Source organism: Pipra filicauda, unplaced genomic scaffold, assembly GCF_003945595.2.
Source record: "Pipra filicauda isolate LSUMZ 115617 unplaced genomic scaffold, ASM394559v2 scaffold19_size4547281_pilon, whole genome shotgun sequence".
Lineage (NCBI taxonomy): Eukaryota > Metazoa > Chordata > Aves > Passeriformes > Pipridae > Pipra > Pipra filicauda.
In genome coordinates, this window is record NW_024104309.1 from 644651 (window position 1) to 662903 (window position 18253).

The window sequence follows — 18253 nt, forward strand, 5'->3', positions numbered from 1 at the left end:
AAATACATTGCTGGGTTTCTACTTGAAAGTGTTGTTAAACTGAAGTTTAATATATATGACCTGAAACAAGTCTCCTTTGCTCACTGAGCACAAATAATTCTTGGGAGATGGTCAAAGAGCTATCAGAGACCCCAGAGCTACAACATCTACAAAGGCCTTTCTGAAAGTATTCTTCATTTGTAGTCTCAGAGAAAGGCAGGGAGCAGAAAGTCCTTAGGAAAGAGCCTGGATCACTTCATCCTCCCAAGGAGATGGTTGGGGAAAGGTGATTAAAAAGCATTTTAAACAAATGTAAACACTTCACAGCAAAGGAGATCCTGAACAGAGAGAGTGGAGCAGTCAGGACTGACAGAAAAAAAGAGTAAGAAAATCAGCTTTTCTCTCTTCAGCAGAGATGCAAAGGGATGATCTGGAGTAAAACAATAGGACTTCAGCTCACAAATTAAAACATCTACAACTTAAAAATCATCTTGGAGAACCTACAGATGATTTCTGCATGGCCCAGAAACAAAGAACAGCACAAAAAGCCACTGAGACAAAACCAGGTTATCCAACATCCCAGTCCAGTCATGGATCACAACCAACTCAGGGATCAGGGAATACAGGCCACTCTGATTTTGAGTAACTCAGTTATGAGCCTGGACAGAGGATGATTTCCCTGACCTATCCACTGTTAACATCCACCTCACTGTCCTGCTCCCTAAGATGAGGGCAGTCTCAAGACAGTCTAACAGCCTGAGAACAGTGCTGGGGAAACACTGCAAGATCCAATGAATGAAACAGTATAACTACAAAAACAGAACACTCGTTCTGCCATCATCTGTCATCTGCTTTACTGCTGTTCATGTTTTGCTGCCACTTGTATGTCAATGTTCTGTCAGTTATCCCATGGAACATTTACATTTTCTAATCCTCATGACTAAAACCAAACTGGGTAAGAATCAAAACAATTGGAAGTAAATCGTTGCCTTCCCCATCTCATCAATTCCTCTTAACACACTAATCCTCAACTCCTCTGTCAGTTATGAATCAGCTTCACTGAACTTGTGCCTTTTTTCACCCCCACAGGGGAAGCTACAGAGCTCAGGCATGTTTTGAAAGTTCTCAGATATGAGAACCAGCCAACTCTTTATTGCCAGCTTAGAGACTGTGTTGCACAAAGTTCAGCTCCAACACTCTTTCCAGCTATTCCTAGAGCAGCAGTGAGGGGGAAGCAAACCAAGGACTTACCCTTTATGAAATACTTCGAATTTAATCCCTTTGGACCGAATTGCTCGGCGGAAGCCGCGGTGATTCCGGTTGATGTTCAACTTGAACAGCTGGTTGTATTCTGCAGTTCAGGGAAAGAGAAATGAGAGAAAGCTGGGAATGTGCAGTACTCTGTTATATGCACTCCTCAGACTCTGACTCAGTTTGGCCCATCTGTGAGAGACATTTCACACCACATGAACTCCTCCTCAGGAGGCTCTTCCAGTCATTCCCAAGGTGTGTCCCTGTGCTGCAGCTCACCTGGCACCCCCATGTTACAGCAAGTTACTGGAGAGCCAAAACTGGGAAATTTAGGTTTTTCAGCAAGTAAATAGAGTGTCTGTGGATAAAAAAAAAAGGTACCAAATAATAAGGAAAACGAACAGTAAGGTTGGAATGACTGGGAAGGGGTGTTTTGATTATATAATTAATACTGTTTCAGCACCAAATTCATTAATGAGTGTGGCAAGAATTGTGCCACCTTTTGATCAGAAAGGTTCACAAGATTGTACAACTAATGTTCCAAGACTTATCTGCTCTGCTACCCAGGAACAACCACCTGTGCCTGCCAGCCTGGAAACCCCAAACACTACCAAGGGGCTGCTCAACCAGTGCAGAGCAAGTTCATGGAAGATCTGGAACACAGCTTTCAGTGTCAGACCTTCAGGACTTCTAATCTTAACAGAAAATATATGTAAACTCAAAAGATATATATCTACATATGTATCTCTTTTGAGATAAAATCGTAACTAGTAATTTGGATGGTGAATTCAAAGTTTTTCTGATACTAAATGGCTGCTTACTGCAAGAATTGGAAAAAAATAATAGAGCAATAAAATCAACTCAAGAGTGCAAGAGGATTAATTCTAAAAGGCATGATGAGTCTAACACCTGTACTCTATGGCAAGGCCAAAGGGGGATTTTCAAAAGGTACAAAGGAAGTGTTTTTGTTGGTTTCAAGACATGCTGTCTCATAAAAAAAAAATCATCTCTTTCTGCAATGATGCTTTGTCGGGTCTAGAAACATATCAGCCAATCAGCCAAAATCATGACAGAACTGGCAATCTCACAGGACACCAAGTCTGACTGAAAAATATCTGATCCATGGAGATATTAAAATTAATAATTTAACTTATTTAATAAATAAAATTTATTTATCTGGCCCATCTGCCAGCAGAGTTGACAGCAACAGCTGGAGCACGACTGGTAACTCCATGATTTCACTAATCCAGGACACAACAACCACCACCAATGTTGGGATGAGGGCGAAAAAATTGCCAGTGCAGCTGGACTTCACCCTGCAACAAACCCTTTATAAGAAAGAAGAACACAGGTGGTGGGAGGCCCTCTGGGCTGAGTCACAGGATGAGACCAGCCTGTACTGTCCAGGAGTTCTTAAGGTGCAATGTTTTTCTCACTGTTCAAAAAAAAAAAAGTACTCACCTGGAGAATTGTTATTGTTAATTACAGGTGTTTTACTCTTTTGAGGTTGTTCCTATTAAAAAAAGAGATACACATTACATAAATCCATCAGTTATTGTTTTAAAATACAGAGTAGTGACCATTTTTATTATCAGCTCTACTTTATGCCTATACAAGAAACATGAGGTTTTAGGGGGTTATCTGAATGATAAGAAGAGACATGGTACATTCAAGACTAAAATACTTGGATTTCATTGTGATAACAAGCATAGCACTATATAAAGAATAAGCCAAAACATCACATTAAATATAAGAGCCCCAGATAAGTTAAATGATCACAGTCAATTCAGTGCAATCCCCATGAAGTCCCTGAGTGTGGCTGTTACACCCCATGACAAACTGTGCACGTTCCACGACGCCGTAATTCTGCTCTTCCTGCATTAGCTGGAATAATAAGCTACACAAGGAATTCATCACAAATCATTCAGGGAATTGCCCTACTATTATTTTGCCTGACAATCAATCTGCCACCAAAATGAATTAACTTTTAACCTAAAGCAGAGTACAAACTAAATCTCTGGGGAATGAACAAGGACAATGTGACCTAATTATGGCAGCTACTGTGCAAAACTGATTTCAGCTACGAAGGAGAAAGGTGGTGTATTTGACTTTTGGCTACGTAGCTGAGATCTGCTTTTCTTTAAGTAAAGGAAAACAGATTAAAAGCAACTATGCTGATTCTTACTTATTTCACAGAAAATTATTCACACAGACCAATTCCGTTTCCAGCCACCCTGATGAGGTGACTCCTTCGTTAAGGCCTTGAGTAACTCAAACTGAAACACAAACCTGCTCTGACCATCACCAATTCCCCACAGGTAATTGAATGTATTATAGTGGAACTACTGCAAAATTTATTAGGAGGTAAAAGTCCAGGCTTTGCACTCTCCCAGGGCTCAGCATTAGTCCTGTAAGAGCAAGGTTTGGTTTTGCACTACACAGAAAGCAGCAAAGCCCCAGCACTTCTACTGACAATAAGACTAGTCAGCCCCTCCTCAGGTGCCCTCCCAGCTCTAAGGTTTGAGTATTTTTCAGACCAGAGACTGCTTTTAAAGGTGAAGGGAAGACACTGGGGAATTCCAAGGAAAGAAGTGATATATATGTGTATAGATATTTTTATATACGTACACATACATACATGCACACACACACAAGTATTAATTAGTAAAGCCAAGAAACTTGTATGGTCCAAGACCTTTCTCCAGATACTCACATTTATATTTGATAATTAAATCACCAGGAGCCACATGCTTTTATTTGATGACAACGACTAACCCTTTCAATTAATTTCTCTAATTAGAAGAGATGCCCCAAAGCAGTGCCTTTAGAAGGGACTCAGAGGCAGATCACACCTGAGGTGGCCCCTCTCCCCTGTAACATCACCTGCAGAAACAGATTCGGTAGTTCTGTTCCTCAGAAAAACAAATCTGCTTTAAAGGTAATTCCAGGTAGGATGCCTAGGAGTGTCTTCCCTTTCCCTGGAGCCCCCAAAGGCTCCTGCAGTGGAAGGGGTGAGGAACAGCAGAGCCAGGACACACTCACCGCACTTGGGTACTGGAATTCAAACTTCACAAAGGCATCCAGATCTCTGGGGGACACACCTGAGGGAGACAAAGCCAACCCAAACAGCCAATACAGGGGTTGCCATTGCATCTGGAATGCTGGGCAGGATTTTCAAGAGCATATAACTGACTTTCAGCAAGACTCATGTCCTGTCTCTTGGCAGCTGAAAAATCCACCCATCAAACCCAAATCCATAGAAAGCTGGCATCCAAAGGAAAACACCTGCTTTTCTTTATGCTGCTGGTAGTCCTCAGACAGTCTAGCACAGAGGGCTTACAAGCTCCCAGGAACAAGGACTAAAGGCAGTAACACTGGCAGGATCCTGTCTATTGAAAGGTCAGAACACATCAAGGTGGTGCGATCTTAAGGCAGGCACTCATAACAAAACAGGAAATAACCAGGAAAAAAACTATGACCCTGTTATGAGTGAACCTGGAACAATTTAAAGTTCTCCCCTCTGTCCAGACGGAACCCAGATTCTCTGTCTGCTTTTTAAAATACTGTTTAAAGTTTTTTTGAGGGGCTTGAGCCCAAAACCTGGTTATTTTGTTTTAATGAGCGTTGGTTGCAAAGCTCTTGACTCCTAAAGTGTCTTCAAGATAGAGAAATCTCATTCCCCACTACTTTCCTCACCTACTCAGAGGAAAGAGCCCCCCTACCCTTTCGAGTACACACCTGGAGGAGCTGGTAGGTTTATCCCCCTGACAATAAGAAGGTGCATTTCTGTGCTGTTGAGCTCAGAAAATATCCTGTGAATAAACAAAAAAAGCATAATCACCCCATAGCCATCACCTGATCCACTACCAACTAGGATGCCATAGGTATTTGGCAGACCTTTTTCAACAGTGCACTCCTACAGAAATCACCTTCACAAAATACAACAGAGCAAGGAAAGAACACAAACAGAGCTAAAAATATCTCTCAGGCATGCCAGGAACAAAGCCCAAAAGGCAACAGGATTGAGAGAGAAATACAGAGGATGGAGGAGTGGCAGAAGTAACAGAATGTAAGAGATGAAGCTGGAGGTGTTTTGAAAACAACCCACAAGAGAAGTTAGAGAAAACTTCCTTGTATTAAAGTTGATGAGAGTATCCTTTCCTAACCCTGGGTGCCATCTGAGTTTGCTGAAGCCCACAATTCCCTAAACAAGAGTGAAAAATCAGAAAAGTCATTCCAGCCTGCCTGAGAAATCCTTTTGGTTTTCCACACCTTATCATTTTAAAGGTTCTTTCCTCAAAGTGATGGCTTGGAGGATCCATTCCTTGTGCTCGTGCAAGCTGGAGGATTTCCATATCCTTTTTACAGCCTTGTGCCAGTTTCTCAAACCTATAGAAAAGGAAAAAAAACAACAATAAAAAAGCTACACCCACACTGGGACATGAAACAGCATTCTGCCAGATACAGGCCCCAAAATAATCCCAGACCAGAGCTCTGAGAGCATCCTAGAAGTGCAGGAGTCATAGTTACTGACCCTTTCACACAAGGAGAAACTTTCCAACCCAATCCCCAGCATCCTTCAGGGTCAGGACTCAAGCCTGAAGTGACACTGTGGCATGACTAAAAGCAGGCACTGGGTCTTACCGAGTTGTTTCTGCTACGTTTCCCAGATGCATGAATTGCTTGGAATACTGCAAACACCTCTGAAACACAAACAGAACCAAACAAACACAGATGAGCCTCACACACATATTCATGATTGGAAGAGGGTTCTGAGGTTCATGACAATCTAATTTAAGAAAAGCCAAGAGTTCTCCCAAGTCACTCAAAAACATACACCATCTCATCCTTCAATCCCAAAGCTGAGCACAGCATTTCTCTGAGCTGTTCTCCCTATTACTTTTTAATCACTTGATTTGTAGATATGAGGCTTGCCCAAGGACTAGTCTTAATCATTCATTCAAAAAACTATTTTCAAACTTGAGCATTCATATTTAACGTTGATAATTTGATAGTCCCAAGCCTTCAAGCACACCCTCGGGCTTCAAATAATAAGAGAATCCAAGTCTGAAAATTCTCCTTTTTAGGACACACAAAACCATAAGTATTTTAAAAGAAAAACAAAAGACCCCACAGAAACAACAATGATATTATTATATTAATAAACCCCAGAGAAATGTACAAAAGAAACCCCAAAACATTTATTAAAAAAGATAAAATGGTCACCTCATGTTGATCCTTCAGCAATTTTACAAGCTGTGCATATACTTCATCTGCTTTTTGAGACAGTCTGACATCTTCATGGTGCACAAAGATAAAATCGCCCTCATCATCCGTAGGGGGTGATGGCAGCTGCAACACAAGAACACCACATTGCAGAGCTCTTACAGGGCAAAGTAAGCACTTACATGTCCAAGAATATGAAAAAAAGCAGAACATTACCAGTGCTACTAACCTTGGAAATGTCCACAGGTTTGCCACGTTTGGCTTGTTCAATCTTTAGGTCGAGGCCCTTCGCTGTTCTGAGATATGTCTTTGCCTGTTCCAGGTTATTTTCCCTCTTTGCTTTGATGGCCGCCTTCAGGTATTGTTTTTTCCTGTTCTCCAAGAATTCCAGCTGCTCCCTGACTGAAAAACAGTTGTACAGAAACCTTCATTCATCTGACACTGGCAATGCCCCTGAAACAGGTTTCCCATGTTCAGTCTGTAGCCACGAAAAGTACAGTGAAAGTACAGATATCAAAGTACACTATCAAATATCAAAGTACAGATATCCTTACAGAGTGCAATGAGGAAATATCCTTATTGCAAAGGACATTGCAATAAGGGCGTTTCCTTATTGCACTCTATTGTTTCTTGGACACTTTCAATTTCAAGCATTAGAAAAAGTAACAAACTTCCTTCTCTCATAGCATCCTTCACCAAAAACCTCATATGACTTCAAAAGTGTCACAAGTGTAATTACAGCCCCTAATGTGCAGGCAGGAGACAGACCCCAACACAGCTGATTGGTCCAAAGCAGCAGCTGAATTCAAACTCTCAGCTTGCCATGGTAACTTCTAAAAAACAGCAAATATTATGAGTATCCTCCGGACTCATTCCTTCCCTCTCCCCTGACATGTCAGGAAAAACCCTCAGATGAGCCAATGTGCAGGCACATTCAGACATACTACCTCTGCTTATTTGTAATTCCTTGCTCTCTTAGTTTCTCATTAATTCTTAAGTCTCCTATTTCCTTCCCAAAACACTAAGGACAACTACACAAGTGAGGCTGCTTTTTATTGTACCAGGTTGGTGCATCCTGCCTCTTCCTCATGGGAAATGGAGCAGCAGGAGCTGATTACAGCTGTTCCCAAAGACACTCATGATGTATTCACCACTGCACTCTACCCATGGTTACACAAGCTGAACAACCCCTGCAAGAGATGCCTGTCTCAGCAAATAAACACCCCAGTGCCTCTCACACCATGGTCACTGCTGGCAGATGATGACCAACCTACTCCCATCCTGGAAGAAGAGCCAGAAGCTGTCCTGCTGCTGGGAGCAGTCTGCCCAACCAGCTAAACCCAAACTAATTAGAAAAGGGAGCTTGCCCAAAAAGCCCTGAGACAACCCCCTCCGTGTGTTCTGTGAGGCTCAGTCAGAGCACAGGTATTTTCAAAGAAAATCTGTGGAGCATGGACCTAGCTAAGCCACTAATACAACCAATCCCAGCTCCTGGACTTTCCTGGCATAGGCCTTAGGTGCAACTGCTCCGTTCCACTCCCATACCTGCCCACACTCTGCACTTTTCAGGAAGAAAAATACAGGATTTTTACAGTGGATTTATCAGCTTCGTAATTCTGAGGGGATAAAGATAACATGAATGCACTTTGCCTAGTGAAATACACTTTTCAACAGCAAAGTACTGATATTTCGTTGGAAAAATCATGTTGGTATGGCTCTGTCCAGGTTCTTGTTGCACATACTGGTCTTATTTTAGAATACTTGAAATACCCAGGATCGATTACTGTAACACCAGAGACCAGGTATTATCAATTCCTTCACTGCATAAGTCCAGGGCAATTCACTAAGGAGATTAATATGTCAGCTAAAATTGCAAAACCCAGGAAACTCCTGAGGATTCATAGATTTTCAAAGCCAAAATGGACAACCACTACTTTAGTGGTCTTTATAAAACAAGTAATGGAGTTTTCTAGAGAGAAGATTTATGAGATAATCACAGGGGCACTGTATAAAAAAGCCTTTGCACTCTGCAGAAGAACCTGCATCAGCCAACTAGGCAGCTCTGCTTCATCCTGAGGGAATCAGCCAGGGAAGAACAGGAGGATGGGATTACAGTCAAGGCATCAGCGAGAGCCTGAGCAGTGCCTGTGTGTGCCCAAATCCCACAGTGAGGTGGTGGCTGTCCCTTACTATCTGTACAATTAATCTTGTGCAGACAACTGCTCAGTGACCTCAGCAACAGGCAGACCAGTGATTGATGAAGCACTGCCAGTGTGAGATCCCTGGATGAAGCAGCAGGCAGAAAGCAGTGTGTGATGCAGGGAGCTCCACTGGATCAATGAATAATTCACACTGGCAGCCCTTTAATGAGAGTATATGCAGAGTTCTACTTGTGAGCAAGTTAAACATTATGAATCGATACACTTGTTACATCAAAATTAATTAAAAACTCAATCACCCATATAATTACACATGCTATCTCTGTGAAATAAAGCTGCATGGTTGGTCTGGATCTGCCCTCCAGCAGATGTACATACTGGGGCTCATGTCAGAGGAAATCTATGCCACACACTCACAGGCTCATACCCAAACTATAATGAAAAAGTCTTTACCAAGGTATTAAACTGAACTACAGCAAACAACCTGCATGTGGATCACTGGGAATGGTGATCCCTTCACCTTACCAGCTGGAGGGAGATGATCCAGGGACTCTGCCTTGTCCAGGGTGGAGGGTGATGCAGCTCGTTTCAGGTGCTCAGGGGAGCTCTCCTCAGCTGCAGCAGACACTGGAATGGGCTTCACAACCTGAGTGGGCTTCCCAGGCAGCTGGGCAGGCTTCTTGGCCACTGGGGCCTGGGGCAGAGGTTCACTCTGACAAAACAAGGAGAATTTCACATTAAACACATAAAATCTATTCCAGAGCTGAGGACAGCACCCCAAGCATCAACAACCGTGGCTATCACTGTATCAGCCTTCTGGTATCCCTTTGAGGGGAGCATAGCATTTCAGAAGCAAATTTTAGCTTCTGGAGGTAGCTGACCTAAGGAAGCATCAAAACTCCACCACAGACAGAATAAAAATAATGTTGAACAACATTGGTGGTGATTTTTAAAAAAGCAGTTCCATGCAGAAAAAAAATCATCCAGGAATTCTCTCCATTAAAAGCTACTTGAGGTGAAAGCACAAACAATTGTCAACCAAATCTAGAGAGAGAAAGAAATCAAACTGAAGTCTAAAGGCTGGTGCAGCCTGACAAAAAGCAGTAAGTGTTGAACATCCTGGGGAAGAACAAACATGGGAAGCTACTGGGATGCAGGATAAAAGCACAGATTTAAGTACTTTAGAACAATGTAAAGGGGTGGAGGGGATCTGAAGTGTTTGCTTTGAAAATAAAATCCACATACAAGACAGCTGTGGAAGAGCCAAACCCTGGACTCAGACTCTGAGGGTACTGACTGTAACAACATCTCACCTCTCTTGTGTCCCCTACAATACAATGCAAACTGCAATTACTACTGAGATCCTGTACTCTTCAGACTTTTGGGAAATGTATTTCATCTCAGTACCCTTCCCTGGAAATCAAACAGCCTCGTGTCTGCTGCCACAAGAGACAGCATTTCAACTTTTACATATCCTACTAGGAAATACTGACCTCCTCCTCTTCATCATTCTCCTCCATGTTTGCCAGTTTGCTGGCACTTTCCAGAACAGCGGCTATTGTGCTGCCACCATCTGTTGCTGCAACACCAGGAAGAGGGGGAAACCCTGGATAGGAAAGGAATACAGAAGTAGAGAGTTGCATATGACCTACACTATGTCTTTCATATTTCTTGTTTTCTGTAAAACTATTTCTATCCAAATACCTATTATCTAATATATTTTGGAATTCAGTGTAACCAGACAGAGGTCAGGGCCACAAAGCCTTGCTAGACAAAGTCTGAGTGGTGGGCTTAAGATCAGATCTCTCACAGAAACCCAGGCTTAAAGGGATAAGAGTAAAATGATGCAATAACAGAGCAGTTTTCCAAGCTTAGCAGCTGGCAGCCAGCCAAGGAACCTCACAACCTCATGACTTCAGTAGTAAAGGTGTCCCCAGAACCAGCAAAGAATTAATCTCATTTTTTCCCCCCTCTCACTGCTGCCTCACCTTAGCAGGTAGAGAGTCCAGCAGAAAATTAGTGTCACCCCCGAAGTAACAAACAATCCAGTGCTGACAGATGGGTAACACAGTCTCTGCTGAAAAGCTACTGCAATGCAGAGGTTGCAAAGTAAAACAGAATCAAAGTAGTTAAATGCAAAGTGTATGAAGAATAATTATTTTCATTGTTTTATTATTCTTTTAAGGATGGGAAGAAGATAAACTCCCACTTCCACATAACCAGTTTAGTGTCAGCTTCAAACAAGAGACATTCAAAGTCCCTACAATAAAATGTCTTAAGATTTCTCTCATTTAATGTGTAGCGGATATTCTTGCTGCCAGTCTCATGAGAAGTGTTAAGAAATAATGACTAAACTGCTTCTAAACCTGGAGATGGCTGCTCTGGGGACATCAGAAGTCTGAGGTACTCAGGCAGGCAGAACACAGAACCCTGTGCTGCTGCCCCCTGTGACATTCAATCCATTACTCAGCAGCATTTCTGTCTCCAAGGATGACAGGGCTGGTACTCATCACCACCCAGATGCAATGAAAGGCACTGCCAGCCCAGGACAATTGACTTCTGGTTCAGTGGCTGCCTGAGGGTTGTCTCAGTGTAAACCCTATGGCCTCTAAATGATGGCTGAAAACATGCAGCTCATATGTAAGGAAATGGAGGAGTTCTCCATGTTTCCAGAGGTGTAAATATGGAGTATGGAGTACCTCACTCTTACAGAAACTGGTGTTTACCAAAAAAGGGATTATGTTCCAGAATAAGACATGCTAAATGCCCTTTCATGGCCAGCTCTAAGCAGGGAACCTTCAAAGCAGTCCATGACCCGACAGAGCTGGCACTGCCCACTTTCCCACCACTGCAGTGCTGCCACTGCAACATCTGACAGTGACAAAAATGCCACAAAGTCTGTGTCTGTTCTAACTTAAAAAATCCAGGCATGGCTTTGCAGGGCCAAGTGTATCTTGTAGAAGAACGCATCGGGCACAACATAAAAGCAAAGATGCTTCCTAGGGGAGAAATGGTATCATGCAAATCAGAGGCAGAGCATACACAGCTGAGCTTGCCCAAACTTGTACAGACACAGCACTCTTGTGTTCTAAAGAAGATAAACAGGACAGTGTCTCCAGAAGAAGGCTCAGTTCCTGCCTCAGTGTGACCATGGGCATGATTTGTTTCGTCTCTGTAGACTACTTTTACCTGCTATCAAACAGTCAATAGGCAGGAATATTCACCAGTGTCAGTGTTTGGGAGTACATCAGTAAGCAGTTTCACATACCATCAAACAGCAAGGCCACCCTACTCACTGAGAAAAAGAAGATGTCCCACAGGATGAGGAGGCAATATCTGCAAACCCCTTCTGAGCCCAGAAGGTATGCAAAAGTTTAGGTATTAGGGCATTTTATGTTCACACTTACCAGGAGGAACAGGTAGCTCAGAAAAATTCACTTTTCTCCCTGCCTTATGGGCTCTTATGGCATCCTGGTATTGCTGCAATCAGGAAGACATACAGTGGAGTTGATTATAAATTAGCAATCATTTGTATTTAACCAGCACAAACACTGCAAAAGACTCAGTATTTTGCTACAATACGCGCATTGTCTCTCTGTCTTTCTCCAAATGCTTTCCAGCTTCCCTACTGGACCTCTTTTCAGACAGAAGGACAATACACAAATTATTTCAGCCTTGAAAAAGTCTTCAGCAAGAGAACTAGTTCAACTGCCTTTGCTGGACACAAACAGCCACAACTCTGGCTTTACCTTGGCAATCCTGTCGTGCATCCTGCCCTTCCGCTCATCCCCGCTCGCTTTGGCCTGTGCTGCTGCTGATTTGTACTTGTCCAGCCGCTGCTGCAGCGCCTCCAGCACCGTTTTTGGCTGCTGCAGGGAATCTTGGAATGAGACAGACAATGAAATGCTATATCATGAAGATTTCAAAACATACAAGCTGCCTTTTTACTCCCCTTCCTCACTTTCTGCAGTGACAAAACCATCACTGGGAAGTTTTATTACGAACACCTTTGTTCTAAAGGAATTTCATTAACCTTTACTTCCACTACTGATCCGGAATAAAAGTACAGATGGGATCAGCAGCAAACAATACTCAGTAACATTAGGCAGGTTTACTCAATCCTGCTGCAGCTCAGTGGGACAGGGCAGACCTTAAAGTGCCTTCCCACCTGTATTACTTCCACGACTTGCTACAAAAGTCCAAAAGTCCTACCTGAAGCTTCTTTGGACTGAGGTTCAGCTGTTGCAAGATCCTGGGAACTTCCCACTCGAGACGGTACCTTTTGCTTGGATGCATCTTGTACGTTTCCTAAACTTTCAAGATCTGCAAAGCAAGGAAAGTAGGAAGTTTCACAGTGTGTTCCATGTAGAGCAAGTCAAGACATGATACTCAGAAAACCATCAATTTGATCACATCAACTTCCTGAAAGCTTTTTGGCTTCAAAACAGTATCTCCATGGCTAGTTAAGTCTAAGGTTCCCACTATTCAGAGCAAATGCTTTATAACAGAAAATCTCCAATGCTGATTTAATTTAGGTTAGGGCTGCTTGAAGAGGAAAAAAAAGTAAAAACAGTTCAAGTATTCTAAGAATTCTCTCCCCAGAATATAACTTCTTATCTTGGCAGATGGAAAGAGTGAACAAGACTGCTAATTGACTAAAATATCCTAGTAACAAAAGATGTGCTGGAAAAGGGAAGAAACTAATACCACCAATTCAAAAACTCCAGTTTCTGGCACTGTATAACAGTAGGTATTTCAGAAAACTAAATATTATTTGCTGCAAAAGTCTTGCAAGATTATGTGCTTGGTGAAGTTTCTCTGTAATGCCATTTAATGATCAGTTTATAACTTGTGTCATGAATCTCATGATTTACTGAAATAATCTGTCATTTAGTTTGTTAGAATAAAACAATCTACTAAAGGAAATTGTTTAAACACTGGGCTGCACAGACCAAGTATTAACTAGTGAGGATATGGTATCTATTTAAAAAACCCCCAAACTCTCTCTTACTAGGAGTAAGGTATCTTTAATATTGGTAACTTTCTTAAAAAAATTAGACTTTACTGCACTGCAATCTCTTCATTAATTTCTCAAATTGGATGTGATGAACTTCTGTTTAAACACATAACACTATCAAATATTACAGTAAACTTTAAGAATGTGCCATTATCCTTCTTTCCTTTCCACTTCAAATAGTGGCTATGATCTTAAGTTACAAAACCAGGAATATCAGACATCAACACTTACTTGAACCTGTAATTCACAGAGTAACTTCAATATAAGTAATCATACCTCATTTTCCATCATTGGCCTTGATTAGAATGTGGATATGCAGAAAGCCTCAGACCTAAATGATCTTCAGTTCTTTTTATAGTTGTGCAATCAAAAGCAGAATCATTCCATTACAGCACAGAGACTTCTGAAAAGGTTTCCTTAAGACAAGCCTTACCCTGAGGAGATGGGGGCATATTCTGGAGGTCTATTGGCTGTCCACTGTCCAAAGCTTCCAAGACCACATTAAATTTCTAATGCAGTAAAAAAACAAACATAAGATTTATTCAAGTATGTCCAAGACTTGTCAGCTGCCACAATTAGTATCTGCCACGTGATGCCTGGAGGTACAGCAGAGAGGATGTTCAGCATTCAGGATTTTCCGTGTGCATACCTTGCCTGCCCTCATGTATTCCTTTGCTCTCTCCAGGTCCCCTTGCTGCTTGGCTTTTAGAGCTGCTAATTTGTACTCCTTCTGCCTCCTGAGCAGCATTGCTCGTGTGCTGCTGCGCTGGAGATCTGTGAGGATGGAACAATGTTGAGACACACAGACACCCCAGATGTGCACCCCTTGCTGTGCCCATCTATGCCAACCCACATCTGAATCAGGCATTTTACAGATATTCTTCTTCCTCCAGTCAGAGGTCCTACCAGACCTAACAGTTCCACTTTTTCAACTTAAAAAAAAAAAAAAAAAGAAGGTCTTTCAGTCAATATCTCAAAACTATTCAAAGGTTGGAATTCCACATGTCAAATACTGAAGGAGAAACTGTAGCACAGGAAGTTAAGGGTACTGATACCATGCATGTAAGAGCTCTGCAATAACAACTGATTCCACTGCCAGAAATTCAGCACTCCATGGAGAGCTCTGAGACATTCAGCAGGGAAGCTCCAACACAAGCAGTGCTTTGCTACACAACACAAACATTAGGGAAGAGGTAGCATTAAAACAGCGTTGCAACTGCTTCTCCTCTCAGGTCACAGTACCTGTTTCCACAGCAGGATAAGTGGCAGTACGACCTTGTAGAGACTCTGATTCCAGCTGCTCCAGTGCCTCAGGAGAGCTCTGCTGCTCATCATCTGCAGCACACTCAGCTTTATCCTCTGGGGAATCTCCTGAATTCTCTGGTTCCGCTCCTGTGGCTTGAGATATGTAAGAACTCTTTCCTGTTGCAACAGGAGGTGGCATTTCTTCCTCATTGATTTTTTTGCCTTTCTTCACTGCAGCCAGCATGGTTTCCAGTGTCTGACAGAGATGGAACAACAATAGGCATTTCCATCAAACACATTACTAGCATAAAATGACTAAAACAAAAATTCATTCCCTTATATGTGATGGGATCTGTTACACACTACAGATTGCTGCCCTTCAGCCCCCTGTTTTTCTGCAAGGCCAACTTCAGCACCAGGGAAAGGTGTCCAGTTATATCAGAGCCACACAATGCAAAGGACTTGCTACCCAAACTACATAAATTCAAGTACTTCAATACCCAGAACTACTGGATGTGACCCAATCAAGTTTATCACAGAAAGTCATCAAGGAAGCTGTTCATACCAACTGCAGAAGGATTTTATGTCTTTAAAACAAAATGAAACATACTGTTCTGGAAGGTCACTGCCTTTGTGGATTTAAGGAAGGAAAGCCATTTAATGCAAGGAAAAAATCCATTAAATACTAACAAAGGAAATGGACCTTTGGCTGGTGACCCAGGGTAAGAAGATCTCCCCATTTGCAACTGGGGTTAACTGCTGCTCCTTTTCTGAAAACCCTTCCCCCCCAAAATATTACCTCCCACAGTATTTTTATTTTTTAAATTTAATTTAAGGTTCAGACAAAAGATCACCATGAACTTGAATCCAAAACAAAAGTTTTACTTCTTGCATGTCCACAGAAACTGAAACAGAAGCACAGAAAGACGACGACGACGAAATCCCATCAGTGCCAGAATCACTGCTATTTTTGGTCAGCCATGACATTGTTTGACCTATTAAGTAACTGGCAGAGATACTTTAAACTGACTGTGAGATTGGGGTTCAGACCAGTACAGCAACCCACACACGTGGGGGATGACAGACTGACTGGAAATGGAATTAAACATTAAGCTTAAAGTTCACGGTTCCAAGAACTACGTACAAGAGAGAACTCTACAGCATTTGATGGCATATCATTGTGCTAATTAAGGAACTCTGACCTGTGAAGTGAGATCTAGTCTATTATGCTTGGTTACAACGCTTAGGCACAGGGAAACTCCCCTTCCCTGAAAAATAAAGGAAGTGGTAAACAGCACACTAAGCTTCATTACTGGACAAAATAGCTGCCTTGCCCATTCCTCTTGCTCTCTGAAAGGTCAGGTGGTTTCGTGCACATTCCTTTCAGAGCTGGCAGGCAGGGGATACACAGGGACATTTTTCTTGGGCATTTCCTCCCCTGGGTTTGGCCTGAGTTGTTCCTCAAGACACCTGGTATCTAGTGAGCCATGACATCCTTCTCTCAGAGCACAGCTCAACAAGACAGAGCTGCTGCCTGAGGTGATGCAGGGGAGCAGATGAAAGCAAACAGGGAAATCCAGGCCCTGCACAGCAGTAATCACCAAGCACCACAACTCACTGCAAGCACGCCACCTGCCTGAAACCAGGCAAGGCTGAGGAACTGCTCTGTGCTGCAGCTTTTAATTGTCTGAATGAGAAATCCTATTCTATTCATTTTCAAGCATGGTCAAGACACTCAGGGAAAGGCACCCCTTCCCTTTGTCTCACAGAACTGAGCAGAAGGTTAGTACCCAAGGAAAGGCAACAGGGATGAACTGGAATGTGTATGTCCTAGGAAAGCTCCTGAACTTTGCTTTAAGGTAACACTGAACGGTCACCACAGGTCCAATCCAGATCCTGACTGGTGGGTTTAAATCCAGCATGTACCACAAATCCTGCCCACAGCTACCACTACCCACACTCAACAGCAACAAAGCTCATGCACAAAAGGCAGTTGAAGTTACACCTTATCTGTGTATTTGCTGTATCAGGTTGGCAGTAAGAAACAACATATGTTTTTAAAGTAACACAAGGCAGCATATCAAAATCCCTCTCCCCTTTCAACAAATTCACACCCCTGGAAAAGACCACAAATTCATGCACCTGGAAAGGCTACATTTCAGAGAACTGCTTTTGCCTCCCCCTCACACACCTGGTGAAGCCAACTCACCTTCAGGCCTCTCTCGTAGCGGCGGATTTTGGCCCCCTCACCCGACTCCCTGGCGTTGGAAATCGCTGTCCTGTAGTCAGCAATTCTCCTCTCCAGGGTCTGCTGTAGCTCACTGGTAACAGCAGGAAGTGAGGAGGTCTCAGAAAAAACAATAAAACAAGTCAAGAAAACTTATTTCATCCAGCTACACAAGTTTTCCCACAGCACTGAAATACAAATACTCCTGTTCTACACCCGCTCCCGAGAACTGGGCGCGCAAGGAAGGAATAGCCCTAAAACAGAGGAGTGTTTGTGTGGCACTAATGGACCCTGGATCCACCTCTGGGCTTTCCCTCAAAGGCATCATAGAGAAGAATGGGTGGAGACATCTGGAAAACTCACAGTCACAGGGTAATTGGAGCCATGTGGTCAGTGAGTAGGTGAAGAGAACAGTAAAGTCTCTCAAACACACACAACAGAGGGTGTGAAGGGGTATTTTGGCACAAATCCTGATTTTTTTTCCTTTCTTATTTTTAAAATAGCTAGTTTGCTCCCTTCTGGGCTTCAACCTGCTTCTGCAACAAGAGCTCTTTTTCCTCCTCCTACAGCCTGGAATTAGTTCAGTGACAAAAGCAGCCTAAGCAAAGTTATGGGTAGCCACTCTCAAACTCTCCACAGCTAGAGAGACCCTACAGATGGCTACTGATGTAATTATTGCCATTTTCTCTACAGAAACTCTCTCAGTCTCACCTACTAATGGGCCCAATGTACAGGGGCACTGGAATCTGCAGCACACAACAAAAACATGCAGTAATTGAATAAAGGATTTGACTGCATGAGGACTAACAGCATTGGTTTCCACAGAGAAGACAGCAACAGTGCAATTTTCCCTTCCTTGGAAGACAGGAGACCTGTCTAAGATCCCTCTTTGCGATCCTCATACCAGCATGACAACAGTGATTCAGCAAAACTGTGAGGAACACGAAGCTCATTCCTACCTGTGACTGCAGCTCAGGTTGTTCATCCTCTGGTTCAGCTGGGGATGGCTCTGTTGCTATCAGTTCATCCTCACAGCTTCCTGTCTCACCTTCCTCCCCCAGAACTTCTTGCAATTCTGCCTAAAGTAAAAGTAAATCCCAACAAAAGGCTTTTCCTCAAAATTTTCTATGTTCTCAAAAGACAAAAATA

The 18253-nt window shown here is 42.7% G+C and overlaps 1 protein-coding gene across 2 annotated transcripts in view; it reads right to left on the reverse strand.

Annotated features, from left to right (window-relative positions):
* CC2D1B (coiled-coil and C2 domain containing 1B) overlaps window positions 1-18253 on the reverse strand; it is a 28543-nt gene that overhangs the window by 3697 nt on the left and 6593 nt on the right. The window contains exons 4-21 of one of the 2 annotated variants that reach the window (XM_027739399.2): window positions 18064-18183; window positions 17087-17224; window positions 14875-15133; window positions 14282-14406; window positions 14066-14141; window positions 12828-12938; window positions 12365-12495; window positions 12023-12095; window positions 10109-10221; window positions 9141-9327; window positions 6686-6858; window positions 6457-6582; window positions 5875-5933; window positions 5503-5619; window positions 4969-5042; window positions 4273-4331; window positions 2692-2743; window positions 1231-1330 (exon numbers count right to left, since the gene is read on the reverse strand). In XM_027739399.2, coding sequence (XP_027595200.1) covers window positions 1231-1330; window positions 2692-2743; window positions 4273-4331; window positions 4969-5042; window positions 5503-5619; window positions 5875-5933; window positions 6457-6582; window positions 6686-6858; window positions 9141-9327; window positions 10109-10221; window positions 12023-12095; window positions 12365-12495; window positions 12828-12938; window positions 14066-14141; window positions 14282-14406; window positions 14875-15133; window positions 17087-17224; window positions 18064-18183 — 2093 coding nt within the window. Of the gene's footprint in view, window positions 1-1230; window positions 1331-2691; window positions 2744-4272; window positions 4332-4968; window positions 5043-5502; window positions 5620-5874; window positions 5934-6456; window positions 6583-6685; window positions 6859-9140; window positions 9328-10108; window positions 10222-12022; window positions 12096-12364; window positions 12496-12827; window positions 12939-14065; window positions 14142-14281; window positions 14407-14874; window positions 15134-17086; window positions 17225-18063; window positions 18184-18253 lie in introns of those variants that run through there. The other variant, XM_027739400.2, reaches the window with a different exon arrangement.